This window comes from Falco naumanni, chromosome 2 (assembly GCF_017639655.2).
Source record: "Falco naumanni isolate bFalNau1 chromosome 2, bFalNau1.pat, whole genome shotgun sequence".
NCBI lineage: Eukaryota > Metazoa > Chordata > Aves > Falconiformes > Falconidae > Falco > Falco naumanni.
This window is the reverse complement of record NC_054055.1, coordinates 66025688-66046686: the sequence shown is the minus strand read 5'-3', so window position 1 is coordinate 66046686 and position 20999 is coordinate 66025688. Positions and strand designations below refer to the sequence as shown.

Here is a 20999-nt window from a genome sequence, read left to right as displayed (position 1 = left end):
TTTCTCATCTTGTCAAGGGAAGTTCCTGCAGTTCTTAGAGACCTGTCATAATTTATATTTTTTTTTAAAGACTGAGCTAGTGAGCTCCTTGTGTTTTCCATTTTGTTCAGAACAACTGAAACAAGATGTCCGTATTGGCTTAAAAAGAGGGAGAAAACTCTGTGCAAAAGTTACTGTTACAAGAATTTTTAGTTTTAGCTTACAGTTTTTATGTAAAGCTTATAAAAAGAATATTATGGACTTGATTCAAATAATGACTAGAAATAGGCATACGGTTTATACAGTATAACATTATTTTTCTTTATGAAGTCTGAGATTTATCCCAACCCATGTCTTGTATTGCTGGAGTAAAATGCATATATTATTTAAATTCCAATGTTTTCTTCTCTTCAAATCAAAATTATCTATAGTTTGTGAATAGATGAAAAAATCTGTAAGATGAAATCTGATATCCTTTCAAATTTTTTGAATGTTCACTTTCAAAAGACACTGTGTAGGGAGGAATTAAACTGTTTTTTATGTCAAATAGCACCGTACCAGTTCTTTGTGCTGTGAGTGAGAGGAAAGGGGGGGGGGGGTGTTTAGCATAGCCACTTTAACTCTGTGTCTGCGTTACTTGGCAAGCTTGTTAATAAACACTTTTTCTCGAAAATTGTTAGAAGAGTAGTGAGATGAGGGAGCAGAATGTTGATTTAGACCTCCCCAACCAGAGGCGTCTGTTCCACATTTTTTTCTTTGGAATTCCTTTGAATAGTATCTCTTGTCTTTCCTGGTGTCTGGTTTTTTCTTTTCTTTTTTAAACTGTGGGTAGCTTTTAGCCAGTTACCACTTTTCCTTATATTTTGCAGCAATTTCATTCTTCATTCTGTGTGTCACTCTTTCATGGGTCACATGTCACCTTTCCAGATGCAAAAATGAAAGTGTCTTGTAGTGGTTCTGTGAGGGTGGTTGGAATTCAGGTCCCTTAGCTAGTTGTTCAATTTCTTGCCGCTCTTCATTAAAAAGCCTAGTACTTTCATATTGTGGAAAAGGTAAGTCAGTTACAGCTGAAGCTGGAATTTGAGATACCTAAAGAAATGTCACAAATGGCTTCCTGTTTTAATTGGATCAGTTCCAATATGAAACTCACGTACTTGGGAAATATGTCTCGGAAGTTTTTCACCTAAGCCTGTACAAAGAGGAGGAGGAGGGAAGGCAGCCCAACCCAGATTGTGGAAGTGAATGTACTGTTTATTTGACATGAGGAGGGAAAAGGAAACTTACTTGGTTTCCATTACTTCTGTTTATTTGGCATGGAGGCCCTTTCGTTTGTAAGTCTGTCTTTGTTGTGTACAAATGGTACTTTCTGGCAATAGAACACCTAAGTGCCTTCTTGCGCTAAGAGCTGAAGTATTAGCAGGAGAAAGAAAGAAGTGCAAAAATGAAAGTAAAGCTTAAAATAAACTATAGAAAGTATTGATTGGAACTGTTGGTGATCTCAGTTTTCAGGAATTTTAATAATTCTTGTAATACTGTTTCTTAATTCCAAATAGTGCTTAGTTCTTGCATGGCAGTATTTTGGTGATACTGTTTTGTACGACTTTTTCTGGTTTTTTTCTAAAGTGATTCCAAATATTAAATATAAGCAGGTGCCACTGGTTTCATTTCTGTGGAGATACACCATATCTCTGTCTGATGTGAACTTGGGTCGCTATAGGTCAAGTAGAAAGAGAATGTTGAGCAAGCATGTTGACTAATAGGACATTGTGGAGTGACCAAGGTCAGTGATAGCTTACCCAAATAAAAATTAACACTGTATAGGTTTGGATTTGAAATCTTTTCAGCAAATGCCATTATATTCAGTGGAGCAAGGAGATGGAGTTAATAAGTTTACAGGTTGCCATGTACAATGTACTGCTTCCTGCTGTGATTATTCTAAGAGCTACGTCTGTTCTCTTTCAGCAAAAAAGTGTTCAGCAAGGAAAAAAACTTAGTTATCTTACAAGAGTGTCAGTATGAGCTGAGAATTCTAGTTGCTTCAGCTACATTTAATACGGACCTAGGTGCTTTTTTATTTTGCATCTTTTACTCTGTATACACTATGTATTTTCTCTTAGGATGAGAAACTGTCCATCTTCCCTCCCTCTCTCCAGAGGTGTTTGGTATTTGTGTACCAATGATTGTGTGCCCTATTGTCAAGGAGATGTGGGAGTTTCCCACATCTGTGTACGAAGTCTGTTTCTCTATCTCTAAGTTTGGAGCCTTGGCTTAGGATGCTTTTATGAATTCAGTCCAGATAGTTAAAGAGAACGTATAATTAGATTTGTTACCAAATAAGCTTGTATAAATCTCTGTCTAGGTCATTGTCAGGTGTTGACCTCCCCTTCTTCCCCACATGTGTGTTAGATGACCCCGCAGTGCTGCCTAAGTGTAGGATGCTGCGAAGCTGCTGCCCTATGCGCTTGCCGTAAAATGTTTCTGGTGATGTGCTCCCATGATAGTGCTTGCTTGCTCATTCCCATATGTTCACATTTGAATTATGACTTGAAGACTAAGAGGTCAGTAAGCTTAAGTCAAGTAGGAATAAAAGTGAATGCTTTTAATTAATGAAGTGGAAATAATCAAAGGAATTCTTTCCTAACATTCAATTACAGAACATTTTCATGTGATTTTTCTGGGGGGTGAAGTATCCAGTGCTTCCTTTTATTACACTTGGAGCTGAAATCACCAAGTCTGGTAGCTGTTGCTTGTTGCTTTAGGGGAGTCATCTGTAGGCTAAAAGAATATTGCTTGATTCTCAGGTATACACATGATCTATGAATACGCCTGTTTGAAAACTAAGTAAATTTGACATAGTGCCAGTAACACATGGGAAATTCTTATTCTTAGCAGATTGTTAATAAAAACTTTTTTATAAAAAAAGACATAATTAAAATGGTCCTTCTGTTGGATCCTTCAGGCTAAGTGCTAACACATGTGGGTTTTTTTAACAGAAATAACTCTTGAGAATAGAGCTCACCAGAAAAATGTCTGCTAGGCATAGAAGACTCATTTCTGCAATTATTTTTCACGTTTATTATCTTAACATATTGAAACTATAAGAAATTGCTGAAATACCTCTAAAATGTTGAAACAGCGATGCTTTGGTTATGAGTCATGTTCATTGCTCTGTCAGTATTTTAATATGTTTCAGATTACTTTTTTAAAATTTCTGCTGTTTTAAGAAGTGATAAGCAGCAGTTATTACTTTATTTTTTGCCCCATCTCCCTCGAAGAACATCAGGAAATAGTGATTCATGGATTCCTTTTTAATATGCCAGGTGGTCTTTACATTTAAAAGATAGAGAAAAACTTGTATAGTGTATTGCCTTGTGCCAGACAGGATAGACATCTACCAAAACCATTCCTGGCAGATGTTTTTCTAACCAAATGTTCAGTGGTATGCTAGCAATATATACTAACTTGCCTTTTCAGTTTCAATAGTTATCAGCAAGATTTGAGTTCTGATTGGCACTGGTCCTCTGGCTGAAAGTTTGAGCACCACTGCCTTCATATAATAATATCATCTTGAATTTCTGATGGCAGGTCTCATGTCCATGCCCACACTTGTTCAAACCTATTGTTAGATTTATTTTTTTTTTCTTTTTCTAGCATATACCTTAAATCTTTGTTCCTGAATTCTCCATTTCAGTACTTAACCATCCAGGGTAAATATGCAGAATACGTTTCCTTAGAGTTAGTAACAACTTTTTCTATGTTTGGCAAGTGTCTGCATCTTCCCATAGTATCTAAACTGAGTAAAACAGACTACCCTGAAAAATTTTATCTTCCAAATCTGTAATGATGGAATTATATCTTCCAACTCTCTTTTCCCTTGCAGTCCAATTGATCTAACTTTCTCATGTCTTGTAGTACCCAACAGGCTAGGTATCTTCCATGCACCTTAAATATTTTGGGGTTTTTTTTACATCCCATTTTTGAGTTTGATTATGTTTATAACACTGGCACTGTCTGCAGCTTGTGATCTATTATATTATCGGGTTTCTGCAGAACTGCAATGCACCCACTTAATTCTGATCTTGCATTTCTGCAGTTGATTATTCCCACTAGCTATAGACTTTGTACTTCTCTTTAATGAAATCTTTCTTACTTCCAAGTGGTTTTTCAGCTTGTCCAAATAATTTTGAATTCTAATCCTGTCCTCTACCATGCTATACTTTTTGTAGGTTTTGTATAAGTTGCAGATTTAATACAGGTTTTCTTTGTTGTATCAGCTGAGTTAGTTGAGTCATAGATGATGTTAGATACAGGACTGACCCCCATGGATGAGTTATTTTCTCCCAATTTGGCAGAAAACCACTGAGGTTCTTTTAGAACCTCCTTTTAATCTCTGTGAAATCTTAAAGATGGTAGGTAGCAGTCTGAGGTTCCTTTGGCATACCAAGATGAATTTCACCATGTCTAGCTTCACTTTGGGTACCAGCACTTTCAGACTGAATTTCTAGAAGTCGTTTCTGAGATTACTGTCAGTTTTCATTGAACCCTTTTGCCTGGAGCATATATTGAAGAAAATCTCTGTGTATCCCAAACATTTTTCTTTCCAGAAATTTCAGCAGGATGCATAGTACCTTTTATTAAACCAGCCGCCATTTGTACAGGTGGGAGTGGGAAGGCACAGAAGCCATTCTTAGAAATTATTTTGGTGATACCCAACACCGTCATCTTCACAATGCAGCAGAGTTTGCTCCAGAAAAGTGGCCCGGAGTTGAGAGGTGTGTGTGTGCAGTTTTGTGTTTAGTTCATTTTTAGAACAGCCTGTCTTCCATTGTTTTTTAATTTCTTCTTATTCTACAGCTTCCCTCAAAACCAATTCAAGAAATTCTGCTTTTATGTAATTAGATTGGAAGAATCCTCTCCAGTAAATTAAGTTGCATGTATTCTGTCATTCCCCAAAACAGGCACAGTGTTCAATATACCATTCCTAGAATTCTCATTCAGAATACTCATTCCTAGAAGTAGGGCTGCCTTTTATAGGAGTCTCTCTTTTTCTGTAGTTTGTGTGGTGGTACTAGGGATTCTTTATTTCTCTTTATATCTGCAGGACTTCTGTCTCTATAGTCTTATCCAACTTGAATGTTAGAAATAAAAAAAGAAATAAAATTTACTTTTGTTAGCTTAATATTGTCAAGTAGTGTGCTTCAGTCTGGACACGTGCTGTTTGGAAAAGTAAAAGTAGTACCAGTGCCCCCTAGGTGATAGCTCATCTAAGTAATGAGATGCAGGAAGGAAAAGCATGTTGCATGAGATCTACTGTGATTTTCTTTAAGCAGAAAATTATGTTCTGATTGATGTTACTCAGGACCGAACCGTCAAGTGTCTTTCAAATACATTGGGATAGGTTTGATTATTATCTAAGAAAAAGATGGATGCTTATAACTGTTAAGACTATTGCTCTCTTAGTGGTGGACAGAATTCAGGAAAAAAGATTGCAAGATTTCAACACAGCAGTGCCATCTCACTGACTGCATATTGGACCTGGCAGGCATAATATTTTGATATATTAAACTTCATCTGAGTGGTTTTTTTGTCTGTATTTTGAGATAACATAAAAGGTGTAGTTTATTAAGGTCTGGTTTGTCAGGAGACATTCACAAAGTGTTATGGATATTATGATTCTGTCTAACCTGCTCTCTCATGTTCTCACTACTATATTTAGTACAATAAACCTGTAAGATTTGCAGGGTTCAGACTTGGAGAGGTTTATCTCACCTTGTGCTCCCAAGCTTTAGCTTTTTCTACTGCAATCTGAGTGAGATTATGCATCCTAGCTCTTGGTTGATAAGTGCACTGAAGAAGAGGGTTGTAGATCTTTTGTCATGTTGTATACAGAGCAGTTGAGATTTCTAAGGACACTGTTCAAGCTCAAAACAAGACCTTAGCTCCATCTTTTTTTCTTTTTTTTTTTCTTTTTTTTTTTTTTTTATGTGTGTGTGTAACTGGATACTTACTGTGAGTCTCTTGATGGGTCTCCCTTTGAGCCCTGACAAGACATGTTCAGGAGATTCCTCATCTCAGGAGTTTACCACAGTTTGTTTCAGCACCGTGGAGGAACTTAATGCATTCTTTCATGGTCTTCGACTTCCAAAATGGAAACAAAAAGCAAATTTGGTCCTTCATCACTCCTTTGTGGTCCCTTCGCCTGCTTGCTGGCTCAAAAGGTTGTGCTTCCTTCTCTCTGCCAGTTTCCTGGGATCAAGCAAGAGATGATACATGAGGAGGGCATTCAGACTTGAATCAAATATTACCTCAAGACCAGAAGAATGACTATCTTTGCATCCGGTATGTGGACTTCAAGGAGGTTGCATCTTCTATGAGCAGATGAGTATAATATGCTCTTTTTAATTGAAGCAACATCAACTTTGGCTTTCATCATAGCAGTATCTCAAGATTCTTTGAAGAGACACCTAGACTTTAGGGAAGGATTTCCCCCCGCCCCACCCCCCAACTAGTTATCAAGATTTCCTCCACTTTCAATGAAGAATTAGATTGATCCATTTGTAAAAGTGAGTGGATGGAAGAAGCTGAGGAGGGAGTTCAATAAATGAATTTCATGTTTATTTTGGAAGAGGTCTGTGAATGCCTTATTTTAGGTGTTTCAATGGCCTTGGTCTGTGTGTATGGTCCTTGCTTTATTTTTGGGCATGTTTTTCTTTCTGAAAATACCAGCAATCTAAAAGAAGCTTAGTATAGAGCAGGGTGCATCTGACCAAAAAAGGCCAATAGCAGCAAGAGAGTGGCATAACTGCCAATTCTAGCAATACCTCATTGATTCCTTTACTCGTGTTTGCCTCTTACTTAGGAAGTGTATATCCAGTCAACTTTAAGTCATCTGTTGTAGTTTATCTCAATTGTACATGGAGAGATTTGCTGAGACGGAAGGATTTTGAAACTGGCTACAGTCAAGTTCATTAGGCTGCACTCAAATTGATGTTTAGATAGCTATCATCTTCTAAGCCTACCTCACATTCAGAAGCAGTTTATCTGCTTTTGTACAGTTGATACTCAAGATAATAAACATGAAAGCTTCTGCATGGAATCAGCCTGCTTCACCATGGCAGATGCTGAGATAAGAATTAATAAGCACAGTCAGACCCTGCCTGATTCCCGCTGAGCTCTTCTGAAATCCACATGCTGTGCTTCACCACTCTCCCCTGTCTACCACAGGGACTTAAACGCTGGTGCTGTGCATTATACATCCCCTAACGTAGAGCGCTGGGAAGGTCTTTGCTTACAGCTTTGCAGCGATGAATGGATCCAGCTCAGCTGGACCCTGAGTTTTCAGCCACTTCTTCTGTTTGTATCATATCCTTCACCTGTTTTCCCTCTTCTCTCTTTTTGTTGGGGAGCTCCTAATTGCAGATAAGGGGTATTTTGCTCTAAACTTTTGGCAATTTGGTGAAGGGGTTTTAGGCTGAACCCTGATGATATTTTCTGGTTATTTTGCTGTATAGATTTTATTTGTTTGTAGAAGAAGAAAACCTTCTGATTGGGAAAGAAACTAATTTTTGTGTCCATGTTCTTAGTAATTTGGAGGCCAAAGACGACTCTTAAAATCATTCACAGATGAGGAGACAAGGAATCAAGTAACTCAGTCAATCTTGCAAGTATTCATTCAATATTTGTTGGACAGGTAGTGTGATAGTCCAGTTGTTGAGGCAGATTGACACCAGTTTCCACTGTTGCCACATCGGCACAAATTTTGGCAGGGTGTCCAGGAATTTTATTGAAACAAAGTAACTTTATGCTTTTGTTTAAGCTTTATGTGATAGTTGCCTGGGATCCCAGTGAGAAATCAAGAGGAGAGAGATTAAACAGTATCAACTAAATGATACTTTAGGGCAAACTGTATGACTGACTATAAAAGCAAACATCTGAAGTTCAGCATCTTACAGAAGCTATATGTATTTTTACAAGGTGGTTGAATGAAAAAATAGGTCTGTGTCTTGTGCCTGTCCAAGTTAATTTTTTATGCATTATGAGGAACAGGAGAGTTTGTGGGCTGCTCTTTTGTTTTCAAATTTGTAGAGTAAGTTTTGGTTAAAGCACTGTGGAGAGAAAGCCTCAAACAAAGGGCTCTTGGCTCTAAAACTTTCATTTCCAAATTTTGTCTTTTTTTTTTTTTTAACTAACAAGGCTAATAAAATTAACTTTTTCCTCCTGCAAGGTTTGTTACATTCTTTACTAATATGGGGGATTTTTTTTTTTTTTTGTAGATGTACTGGGTAAAGCTGATGTATCCTGCTATTTTGGAGGGAAAAAAAAAAAGCTGCCTATGTAGTTTGAGAGAGTAGTCTTTGAATGAAACTTATTGGTGAGCACTGATGCTTATAACAAGCTGCCCAGAGTCTCTCCTAGAGATGACATATGAAGTAGCAAAGCTTTATAATATTGATGAGATGATCCCACATCAATAAAGGAACAAAAAGGCAACATTGGGACAATGAGTTAAACTCAAAAGATGCATTTAAAATAAATTACTTGTTTCCAAGCTCTAAAACATGATCGACTCTACCATCATAATGTACAGCTCCTAGTTAATATGCTATCTAGGGATTCTGAGGACAACGGTGGCTACTATTGAAGTAGTCTTATAAATAACTTCAAAGATTTCAAAATGTCATTAGGAAGCCAATGTAATGCCTTTAGTCTTTTTTGCTTTTAAATTATATCAGTAACTTTGGTGAATTAGTTTTAATATTCTGACAGCTTCAAACATGACTGTACAAACAGCTCTTGATAGTAGGGCAGTCTGAGCGCTGGAGAGCTCTGTTTGGCAGAGGATGACAAGTGCTGCAGTCCCAGTGTACTGTTTTGACACAGCAGGTCTGAATGAACTTAGTTTCATGTTCCTCATAAATCCTGCTCTTCAGCCAGTTCCTTGCTATCTGTTGATTTATCTTTCTGTCTTCTCATTTCCTTGATTACTTGTGTTCAATGACTTCATTGCCCTTGTCCAAAATCATAGCAAAGGGATGAGGAACTTAATTTGATTATTTTTTTATGATATGATTTTGTTGATTTATCTTTGATCAAGATAAACATTTGATCAAATCCTGAAAGTAGACACAGGCTGTCTAACTGATAATTTATTTTTCCTTCTGCATTAATTGTGCTAATTTGTTATCACTTCAAGTTTTCACGTCAAGCTTTATGTTTACACAAGGTAGAAGTGACTGGGGGGGGGGTGTTAAACAATTATATAATGAGGCTTTAATGTTTCAGAATAAATCATATTTCAAAATGCTTTACTTCTGTGAGTAGCTCACTTTGTGGAAAGCTGATTGTTTAAATAATTCAAAAATGTAAAGAACTTTTAAAACATACTAAAACATATTTACTATAATAAACACAATTCAACAAAATGTTTTAAATCAGAACATTATTATACTAACCTTCTCCTCCTTGAACTTGTTTTATTTAGATGTTATATATTTTTAAATTTTTTTAAATAATTCTAGTTTTAATAATTTTGCAATGGTAATTGGTATCACTTTTAGGTGACTCAGTTCTTAGGGTTTTACAGCATCTATAAAGCTTTCTGTAGTATGTAGCCACAACTAGACTAGATATCCAGAAAGGTGAATATCTAGGTATTGAAGCTTGGTTTCAATGTATGTAAAAACTTTGGAGTATAAAACCATTATACAGAAGGGGCTGCATGATATATAATACTCAATAGATATTGACACTGCAAATATTTTGGGGTGAAGGGAAATCTCAAACTGTTGTGTAAGTTACAGTAAATGACCTGGTATTTTTATGATGTTCTTTAAACATTAACTGCTTACAATTTTTATGTTTTGAGTGTGAACATGGATGTTTGCAGTGAAGTCTCTTGTAAACTGGTCCTTGCTTAGGTGTGAGTTTCTAGAGATTCATGCAGCTGTCTTTTCCATTTATAAAACTTAGCCTGTAATGTGGGAAACATATTTTTGGTACAAAACCAGCATTTTTGTAATGTACCTCTGGTTTTATTTTATTTGTAGTGATGCCTTCCTATCTATGCAGCATTGAAACAGGTATGCCTAAGCCTGCCTAAGGAATCCATGCCTTGCAAACACATCTTCCTATGAGGATGCAGAACTTGGATAGCATAAGGCTTTTTTTGTTTGTTTTCTCTTTTTAGTGCTGCACTAATTGTAGCTGATGCATGAACACCACAGCATTCTGTTATTGATACTACTACCAGCATCCTAATGTCGAGCTGGAACTCTGTAACTAGGTTTTCCATTTAAAGCAGAAAAATCCTCTTTTCTCTCCTGTGGTGCTAAGTTTTTCAGCCTAGGTAGGGAATTATCTTTAGTATGTCAGCCATATCCCCTGAGGGTGCGGCACACCTGAAGGTCTAGTTTTCTTGAGAGCTTTAAGACTGCATAAACTGGCACTACTACCAAAAGCGATAGTCCCATCTAGTCCTTTTTGTTCAAGTGTCTCTTGCGTTAGTTCGTGGGTTTCTGTGATTGCAGGGAACCAGATGGGGAAGATTTACTTTTTTTTTTTTTCTCTTGAGCTAATTTTAACCAAGATCAGGTGTTCTCTCAGTGTGCTTGATGGGGAGAGCAGCTCTCATGTGGACCGGTTTCGGCCACTACAGAACGGCATACTCAGCAGGGTATGATTTTGTTGTACATTATAACAAATAATTCCTGTGTCTTTGTGCAGGAGAATCCATTTGCACACACATATACTGTATCCCTCAAGTATCAACTTAATTAAGATAGTACTTCACATGCATTGTGTTAAATGCAATTTTGCAATAATCAAGTTTACCCTAATATAATACTAAATTTTACACATACCCAAACGAACCGAGGAAGTATGGCCTCTTCCTTCCCCTTTAATTTTATTGTGGCATCTGTAACCATCTTTGTTTCTTTACCTGTACCATCTTCCTTTTTCCAATGAATATTTTCATCAGAAGTATAAAAACTGTTCTGCTATTAAGGTGTTTTTTCTTCAGGATCATTCTCCTTAATGTTGTCACATGATAAGATTTGCAAGATTGTCTTGGAAAGGTTGAGTCTTCCTAAAGAAGCCTGAGTGAATGGGATCAAAGCTGGTCACTTCACAGTGAAGTTTAAAAACCCTTAAGATTATTCAAGTTTCTCCCTTCCCATTTCTTTTGCTTTTCATCGGGGATAACTGATCTGAGTAATCTGCATATCTAAACAGCAAGTAAACGCTATGAACTATTCTCTTCTACTTATTTTCTGTGAAAAGTGAGCATGGTGGCAAAGACAGGAAGGACTGAAAGAAGTTTATTAGGGCATAAAGCAAGTTCTGTACTGAAAAGCAGTTTGATTGTAGTAGAACAGGCACTGGCAGCACTGTCTCTATAGCCAGGTATAGGCATATTGCATTTCTCTGCATCTTGCAAATCTTGCACTTTGTCTGGGCCTCAGCCCTCTATGATACAGACTCCAGGGAACTAGCTATGTTAAAATCTGGAACATCCCTTTCAGACCTGAAACTTGATTTCAGGTGACAGTGTCCTTTGGTTTGTAATGTGGTGTGTACAACTTCAAATACCTTGTTCCTTTCTTGTAGGTGTAGGTCAAGCTTCTGCCTTATCTGCTATGACAGTACTTGCTATTAAGCTTCATATTTTGTTTATACTTACTTTACACTGAAAGCACAACGTGAAATCTTTTTGTGGTTTCAGAAAGGCTGTGCTTTGTTTTGTGGTTGCACAGCAGTATGCATACATTTAGTGCCGTTACCTGTGGGACCAAGCACAGAAGCCATTAGGTATTGTGAGTTGCTGAGGATGAAAACAGGCCTTCAAGAAAACATCCTTTTTACTCTTACGCTGCATCTAATATTGCTCCTACTTTTCCACTTGAATGTGCGGCAGTGCTGCATCCTCCTGTTGGCATGCATGAGCTGAACTCTGCTTTCACATCACTGGTCATGGTGCAGAACAAGGGCTGCTTTCTTGGACTTCTATTTTCAGTATTGGGTGTAGGTGTTGGTCTGTTGAATGATTCCAGAAGAAGAGAATTATTACTGTAAGGGGTCTGAGGAATTACCATGCCCCAGACAAATATTTTTTTTAATTCCCTTGTGTCCTTAAATTCCCTTTAAAGTCAAGTGTGTCTAAAATGTGATAAATTAACGGGAATTGGCACCTGCAGACTTAAATGCTTGGGTTTCTATCAATATTGTTGTGTTTGTGTGTATTTTTTTATTTGTAGGCAAAGTTAGTGATAACTGCTTTGTTCTGTTTCTGTAGACTGAAAGTAGCTTTAATCTTGCACTGTTGGATGGTGACAGAAAAATTTTAATCTTTATGACCGTGATGTTCAATATGCAATTTATACCATTACTGTTTGTCCTGAGTTTTTTGGGTTAGTGAGAGTAGAAAACATTCCTTATAATTTTTGTAGTGATTTTAGAATAATGTTATTCATTTGTATCATAATGTACTGAATGTAGCATTGTTTTATTGCATATAATGTGCTGTAATGTTTACATGTTGCTTTCTCTTGCAGATCTAGAAATGGCAATTGCATATTGGAATTTAGTCTTGTCAGGAAGGTTTAAATTTCTAGATCTTTGGAATAAATTTTTGATGGTAAGTATGTACCATATTGCTTCCTGACTGTCTTAGTCTACAGTTGTCTGGCCTGTAGGCTGTGTGCTTACAATAAAGAAAAAGACAGGATGTCTGAATACTTCCTTCAAACTTGTTCCTTTTTGGAAACTGATATAAAATAGTCTTAAATCAAGCCAAACTAAATCTTCTCTGTATAATTTTCTGATCAAGAAGAATGCAAAAAGATATAGTAAAGCAATAAAGCATTCTGCTTGCCTGATACTGCATCCTCCTACTTAAGAAAAGCTTCTGCATGAAAGGAAGTCATGATTGTAGATTGAACTTATGTTGTCTTTTTTCTCAAGGTAGCTGTGATGATTGTCAATCAAGTATTTTACCATGCCCTCCCTTCTGTGGTATTAATGCGTAAACTCCAGTCTTTTTTTAAATGTCAATCCTGTTATGACTGACTTAACCTGAGAGACTTCTCTTTTTAAGTGGAAGTTCTGCCTGAGTAGTTATTTTGACTCATTTTTTAGATAATAGTTGTGAGCTGATCTTGACAGTTTTCTATTACTGGTTTTAATTCTGTGGGCAGCACAGTAAAGATGCATAAATTAAACTTTAGGAATTGCAAAATACTCTTATTAAAGACCTGATTCATTCATCCATGTTTCTAAATTTGCATTTCTATGCACTTGAAAAAAAAAATCTACCTTATATAATGTTACATAATGTATAATTTACCTTTTTTTCCCCCAATCTATCTTTTTATCTGTAATTTAGGAGAACTAGGAAGTCTTTCTGCATTTTGTCCCATAATCACCAGTGCTTAATAGGGGAAGTGTATATTTTTCACAGTGTTTTCTGAAGTTTCTTCTCAATCTTTGGACACTATATTTATTATTCACTGAATAATGTGCCACTTTCATCAGGAGAACTTGTGACATTTCATGTTTCACACTTAACACATCCAAATCCGGATCTATAGATGTAACTGAAGAAAAAGTCTTTAACTTTTTTTCCCACTTGGCTATGTGATCAGGTTTGTTACAACATACGGTTTGGCAGATCTCTACTTCAAGCAATAATCTAGATGATCTGGTATAAAATGTCTTACTTTGCTACAAATATTTAACCTGTATGTTTACTTCAGAAAAAATGTTTAGATTAAAAAAAATTCAGCCTCAGAAGGAAGCAGGTTGGGATTCTTTAGGATGGGGTTGGGTTTTTTTTTTATTGTTTGCATTTTGCTTATTTTAAGGAACCTTTTCCAGAAGGTATGTTTGCTTGTCATGTTTCTTGCAGTCAAGATATGTCCTTTGCCTTGAATGAGAAGGCACGTTTGCTGTTGTGTTGGACAACATCCTCATTTTGATAGAGTTCCAGATTTTTGCAATGTGATTTATTCTTCTCAATACAAACAACAACAAAAAAAAACCAACCCTGCCCCACAATACAAAACCAAAACCACAAACACAAAAAAACCCAACCCTTCACCGAGCAAGTTTTTTCATGCAGTTGCAACTTTTTCCTGTAAACCAGAACTAGGTGTTGAAATTTAATTCCCTATTAATCACCTGCTGTCTTCAGGTAGTATAACAGTATCAACAGATGGCGGGAGATGTGAATGATCTGACTTGATCCTATAGCTCCCAACTGCTTAGTAATTGTGCTTCCCCACACACTCTCTGTTCTTGGGAGTGTTAAATTTAAAAGCTGAGAGAACGCTGACTAGAACTGAAGTTTTATGAGTGCTGCTCAAACTGGCCGGGGTGGTAACTAGTACTTGTGAATGGGGTGATGCAGAAAGCGCATCTGAAATTAGTCAAGGAGATGGTAGTGGAGGACAGAACAGACTGGGAAAAAGGAGACTGGGCAGAAGTGGAGCAGATGCAGGTAGTGCATTGTGGTGAAGGAGAAAATATCTAGCTGAAGAGAGGCTGAGGTGGCGGGTTCGGAAGGCAGTCTGGGAGTGAGAAGAGCATAGGTGCAACTATAACCAACAAGTTGAAAGAGAAGCTGGGATAAGGAAAAAAGGACTCAGGTTGAAATGACAGAATGCTAACCCATGGCTGCACAGTTTCAGAACCTGGAATGGATGCCAGTAAGTAGAAGTATAAAATGCATTTGGTTTATTCTTTTTCATAGTGAGTTAGGAACACACACACCCTAAAAGCAGAATGGAAGAAGTGGAAGAAATACATCTGTTAAAGACTTCTTACACTTTTTTGCCTCCTTTAGTTGCAGTTTACCTTGTAGCTTTCTTTGGAAGCTCTGAACTTTATTTAATAATTAAAAAAAAGATGTAGAGAAGAAGAAAAAAATACTTAAAACATGTATTTCTGTATTCATCAATATAAAATACTGGTGTGGAATTTGAAAATAGTTTGGATTGAACAGTACCATTTTTCCTCCTTTATAGGAACATCATAAAAGATCAATTCCAAAAGATACTTGGAATCTTTTGTTAGACTTTGGAAATATGATTGCAGATGATATGTCCAACTATGATGAAGAAGGTAAGCAGTACCTGAATATCTTCAAAAATGGGTACAGTGGAATTAAAATATTGCTGTAAATGAACAACTGAGTGTGCTGCTACCTTCTGTCTTAATTTGTTTACCTTTAGAGATTTAGCTGCAAATATAGTGTCATACTTGTTGCCAAAACAGTAAAGATAAGAAGGTGAACTAGTTTGGTGTAGTGTGTAAACAGAAGTAAAGATACTATCACACCATGATATAGCACATGTTTGAACCTGTTATGCTATCAGAGTTGCAGTGAAACTGTATTTTTTGCTACTTGCAAGGAAATACATCATTTTTCTAATGGCAGGAATGTCTATATGAGCATTTTTTTTATTAATCTAGAAGCAATTTACACTTTGCTACTAATCCTGCAAACCCTGTTTTGGAATGACTGTGTACAGAAATATTTCTCAAGTTATGAATGGCTCTAATAGGAATGCTATGGTTTTGCTATCAGCTGATGTTTATAAACTTGGCAGCGTGGGGGTTTTATGCTTTAAATACACTTAGAACTATAGCTGCAAGAAGAGGTTCAAATGTCTAATTTATTAGTTAGGTGCTTTTTTTTCATGTGTTTATAATCTTATGCAAGTTAAAGCTAGACTAGGCCAGAAATGTCAGTGAGCTTCTGCTCCTTTGTATTTAAAGACTACATCCATTTATTGCTGAAAATAATACATTAATTTCTGAATTGCTTGACTTCTTTTTAGGAGCATGGCCTGTTCTTATAGATGATTTCGTGGAATATGCACGACCAGTAGTCACAGGAGGAAAACGTAAAACTTCCTAACCCCAGACTTGTCAGTTTGGACTAAACATGCGCTCTGAACTGCATTAGGTAATGAAGATTTGTTAACTGATAACTGTGCACATTGATGCTGGTTTCGGTGGTCGTGATGAGATTCTGCAGACAAAACTGAAATTCTTCCTTTCTGCCTAAAGAAAATGATTGCTGACTCTTGAACACTTCAAGAACAAACTCAGAAGATAGTCCAGGCTGTTTGTAGACTATTGGCTTCAATCATTGTACTGGTTGTATCATATAGGATGTAGATTTTGCATGATTTTATACTTTGGAGAAGTTTAACTAGAGGCCGTTTTATTAAAGTTTTGACAGCACAGCATGCCATTCAGTTCATGATCCAAAGTGAACACCAGCAGTTACATAAATAAAAATGTATTATATTGTACTTATATTAAGAGCAGTATTTGTGGTATATAAATTAAATCCCTAAATAAAACTTATGCAGTATGTTGTATTTTTATAAAAGTTAGTTCCATGGATCTGTCCTAATGTAGAATTGTAACAAAACAAATAACATGCTTTTTTTACTTGTTGCCAAAATTTAAAATTTGTATTTTTGGGTCCTAGATGTATAGATTGATTACATACAGCCTCTTGGTTTTTCCCAGTGAGATTAACTTCCTCATTATTTTTCTTGAAGTGCTTGGACATGTAACAGTAGCATTGCTGAGGAAGGGCTGCTGCTTTATGCGGTGTTGCAACTCTAGCTTTTTTTTTATTAACCATCTTAAAGTAGTTATTAAACAACCAAAGATGCTTTTACAACCCATGTTTGATTATCATAATTCAGTTAAGTCTTCAATTATGTTATATTCCATCAGTTCATTATTTAAAATAAATAAAACTTCCAGTTTTATTTGTAGCCTGAAACATACCATAAATTCTAGCTAAATGCAACATAGTTATAAATGCAATTCCTGGCACTTCTCACAGAAAATAAATGTCAATAAGCCCAAAGACTTAACTAATTGGCTTCCACTTTGGAGAAGCAGTTAGGGGTAAGGAGACTTTATGTTAATGATGATTGGCATTCATGCCTTTGGATATATGTGCATTCAATTTTATTTAATTAAGGGGGGGGAAGAGTAAGTTACTGCAGTATCATTGATCTCAAGGCTAGTGGAATTGGACCGGTTTTCACCAAATCTGAATTTGTTTGGTCATTTCTTTTGCCTCTTTCACCAGCCATCGATTATAAGGTGTACAGAGGTCAGTCTCCTCTTTCTCAACAGTGTCTTCCAATACCTAAGCACAAAGAAGTTTTACCAGAAACTATTCAACATGTTTTCACACAGGGCTCTTTTAAATGCTACCTCATCAAAATGAGTTTGTCATAGCCACTGTAGAAGTTTGTTAAAGCAAAGAGTTGCTAAAGAGTATGTACAGCTATGATCGATAAATCTTCTGTAATCAGAGCTGAATAGATGCAACAATTTTGGATAAAATAATGCATTAAGTTATATAATTTATATCTGTTTGTACCATATCAGATCATTTAAGTATTGCATGACAGCATACTATTTTATTTTGTAGTTGTGAGGGGTATAAAAGCTTACAATAGTCTCTGGAACTCTGATACTTATAGGTTCATATAAGCAGTTAGCTTTCATTTATGTCAATGCAACCTACAAGAACAAATGTACATGCTGCGTACAGAAAGATTACCTTCATTCTTCTGCTTGAGAGAGTTTCAGTTGTGCATGATGTTTAGAAAGCAGGAGTAGGACAAATCTGGACAAATTAGCAAATTTTCTGTTAATAAGAATATAGCAGGCAAGTTGCAAATGCCCCATGAGTGATTTAGTAATAGTAATCTTTTTACCCCGGGCAGTGTTTGTAAATGTTAAAACTTGCATGGCAGACACTAGATGTCAGTGTCTCTGTCTTCAGGTGCCGCTCTCTTCAGCGTAGAGTTACAGAGTAATACTAAGCCAAATTATTAGTTTCTGACTACATCTCTTTAGAAGGGCATTTGTGTACATAAGTCCACCGCCTCTACAGAAGTCAACGAGATTTTAAAACTGTATTATGCTCTTTTTAATGCGTTTGATTTACCTAGTCTTCCTTCCCCAAACCAGCCATTTCTATATCTGTCCTGTAGGCTTTTGGAGAATGTGTAACATCTCATAACATCAAGTGCATTTTATCCCGCCCAAAGCAGTGGGATGCTTGATAGTCACACAATTGCCACTTAAAATATATAGCTATAATGTAACTGACCAGAAATAGTTTAATCTGTTGGTATGTGATGTAACTGAATAGTTTCATAGCGCTAGAGCTTGTGAAACATTTGTTCATGCTGAAAACTCCTTCAAATCAACCTTCTACATTTTAAAATAAATAGAATAAAAAATGCACGTGGGTCAAGGAGTTTTTGCCTTGTTAATCTGAAGAAGGAAGGTGCTTATCAGAGTATTCAGTTTCTATATATACACACTTACTCATTTACTCTTAAGCCTCATTCCTGTGAGGATCCTTCATGGAAGACACCTTCTGGCAGAGTAAGACTGGGCAAAATACTCTCAAGATAGAAGCTGGTCCTTATCAGCCAGCTTCCTAGGCATAGTGTGCTTTTTTTTTTTTTCCCTAGATTTCCACCCAGTTGAAACCACATAGACATTTTATATGCCCGTAAATTATATCATGGAGGAACACCTTCACATTTGAACAATCATAACAATAAATGCAAATAAACTGCTTTCAAATTATGAGTTCCTTACGTATTTTAATAATTTTTTTTGTTGCTGTCCACAGTTCCACTTTACAGGGCCCTCCGACTCACTTTTTAGGTAAGCTGGTACAGTGGTAACACCTAGGCTGATCAATTTATAATCATAAATGGTACAGATGTCTTCAAGTTGCTCAGTGCATACAGTATCAATTCCTAGATATGCTGTATGTATTTTTGAACTTCGTGCCAAGTTGGTTGGTTTTACAGCCTAGAGCATTTGAAACTGAGCCATAGGATTTGTACTTGCCAATTCTAAATTTAAATGTAATTTATCATGTATGTCATGCCAAGGAGAGCAAACCTGCAGGCATCTACTCATTCAATGCACCTGAGAGATTTGCTGCCGAGTAAGCTGTATGTGTGTAAATTTTGCGGCAATGGAAAAAGGAATAAAGGGAGTATCACATAAAGGACTGAAGTCAGCTGTGTGAGGTGTCTGTATGGGTTTTGTCCACTTTCTGATTTGGAAGCCTTACAAAGGCCCATGGGTGTTGTTTTTTTTTCTTTTGTGGTTAATTTACTAGATTCTTGCATTATTATTCCATCAAGTCAGAAGAGGGCAAGGATGTAATTTGTTAATTTTTGAGTAGTTATAATAAATGTCTGTTTTGCTCTTCTGTGCCACCTTTAAGCTTTTTAGAAGCTCAGTGTTTAGCTGCAATGCTGCATCCACTACGTGTACCTAGCGACCAAACTCTGCAATTTGCGTCATTGGTTCATAATGGCAACGAGAGGTGTAATTGCAGGGAAAGTCTTGCTCAGTCCTAGGCACAGGGCACTGTAGGAGAAGCAGCACACTCAGAAGTCTGTGCAAAGACCTTCAGAGCTATGTATTTGACTTCCTTAAATATCTTCTGAAAGCTTAAATCAAAATAATGAAGTTGTCCTCTGTACTCTCCCAGCTGGCATCCCTTTCCAGTGGTTTCACCAGCCACTGGCTGCTTTGGTGTCAAGTGAGTCTGTCTGCCTTCTCCTGTAGCAGTGAAACTGCTGATGCTGATACTTGAACAATGGTAAGTTCTTTTCCTTTTAAGTGTCAGCTCCAGTAGCTTTCCTCAGCTGATACCAACCAGCATCTGGCACATCAAAAGGCCCAGCCCTTCTGAAAGGGAAAAAGTAATGTTTTACAGCCATGAGAACCTTTTTTAAAAAAATATTCAACAGAACATGTTTTCTGACCTGTGCATTATGTACAGTATGCTGGGTTGAATTAGGTGAGGTTGACACACCTCTAAAACAGGCTTTTTTTTGTTATAAACTATGGACAGAGGGATCTGCAACTGCAGCTACCTCTAAAACCACATGCAGAAAATTCTGTATTTCAGACAGGAGTGTACAACATTCACCTCTGAATGAGAAAAGCCTGGGGAAGCTTAAGGGCATTCAGATGTTGGTTGAGTATAATTGTTGAGATGCTTTCTCCTGTTGGTGTGTATACTTGACAAATTCCTATGTGTTTTTTCTTGTGCCTCTTTTACAAGCAGTGAAATACTCAACTTGTTGTTAGGCAAACCCTATAGGCTTCATGTCATGACATAGACCTGTCGAGAGGGTGAAGAAGAAAGAAGTCCATGCTGTGTTGTTAAAGGCATAGTTTTCCTTTAAGGCAGTGGTGTAAAGCTGTATGGAAATGATTCATCCCCACTATTAAAGAATTGAGTAAAACTGGTCAATTTTTTCTGCATCTCAATGAATGTGTTCTATAATTTGTATTCCTAAAAGAATGTCCCCGTTGCCAGAGGGAAGCCCTTCGCTTCAGTAGTTGCAAAGGTGCAGTTCTGACAGAAGGTTGATACCTATCTGGTATCAACCCTGCCTTTCCAGGATATGGCTCTGCATCCTTCGGATAGGTGAACTTGCAATCCAGAGCATTTCTCTGCTGAGTGTCTTTGAATGGGCAAGTACAACTTGCTCACTTACTCGTGGGTGAAGTACTTGGGGTGTAGTCATCGTCTTCTGACTTAAAACGCTGAAGGGCTTGTGCTGCCAGAGCGGTCTCAGCCCATGCTCCGTTCTCCAGATTGTTTATTCAGCAGAAGACAGCAGTGCCCCTATTGCCTGGGAGCCTTCTCCTGGGTGATGGAGATCAGCGATTTGCATCCCCTTCGTGGGAGGCAGCAGATGGAGCCACATTTGCTGAAGGCATGCTTTCGTGTTCTCACATAGGGTTTCAAATGCAGTTGGGCTGAAAGAACAGCGTGTTGCCACCAACAGGAGCGAGTCTTTTCTCTGTCCTGCCTTCCTGTTCTTTTTCTTCTGGATTCTCCCCATCTGAAAGCAGTCATGTGTACCAAAAGGACACCAAAGCTGCATTTATCTGATGTAACTTTCATCAAACCTTTTTTTGCCAGCTCCGCT

At 37.1% G+C, this 20999-nt stretch overlaps 2 protein-coding genes across 13 annotated transcripts in view; both read left to right on the top strand.

The window, feature by feature from the left end:
* DCUN1D2 (defective in cullin neddylation 1 domain containing 2) overlaps nucleotides 1–20310 on the top strand; it is a 29315-nt gene extending 9005 nt beyond the window's left edge. For 4 of the 10 annotated variants that reach the window (XM_040584597.1, XM_040584596.1, XM_040584595.1 and 1 more), the window contains exons 5-8: nucleotides 4584–4751; nucleotides 12531–12613; nucleotides 15000–15096; nucleotides 15816–20310. In XM_040584597.1, coding sequence (XP_040440531.1) covers nucleotides 4584–4751; nucleotides 12531–12613; nucleotides 15000–15096; nucleotides 15816–15895 — 428 coding nt within the window. In that variant the 3' untranslated portion in view covers nucleotides 15896–20310. Of the gene's footprint in view, nucleotides 1–4583; nucleotides 4752–5993; nucleotides 6161–6221; nucleotides 6319–7562; nucleotides 7644–10025; nucleotides 10059–12530; nucleotides 12615–14999; nucleotides 15097–15815 lie in introns of those variants that run through there. The other 6 variants (XM_040584600.1, XM_040584599.1, XR_005826499.1 and 3 more) reach the window with 5 other exon arrangements.
* Nucleotides 19570–20999, top strand: part of ADPRHL1 (ADP-ribosylhydrolase like 1) — a 38292-nt gene continuing 36862 nt past the window's right edge. For 2 of the 3 annotated variants that reach the window (XM_040584586.1, XM_040584589.1), the window contains exon 1: nucleotides 19573–19654. The gene's annotated coding sequence lies outside the window, so the exon portion shown is untranslated. Of the gene's footprint in view, nucleotides 19655–20999 lie in introns of all 3 variants that reach the window. The other variant, XM_040584588.1, reaches the window with a different exon arrangement.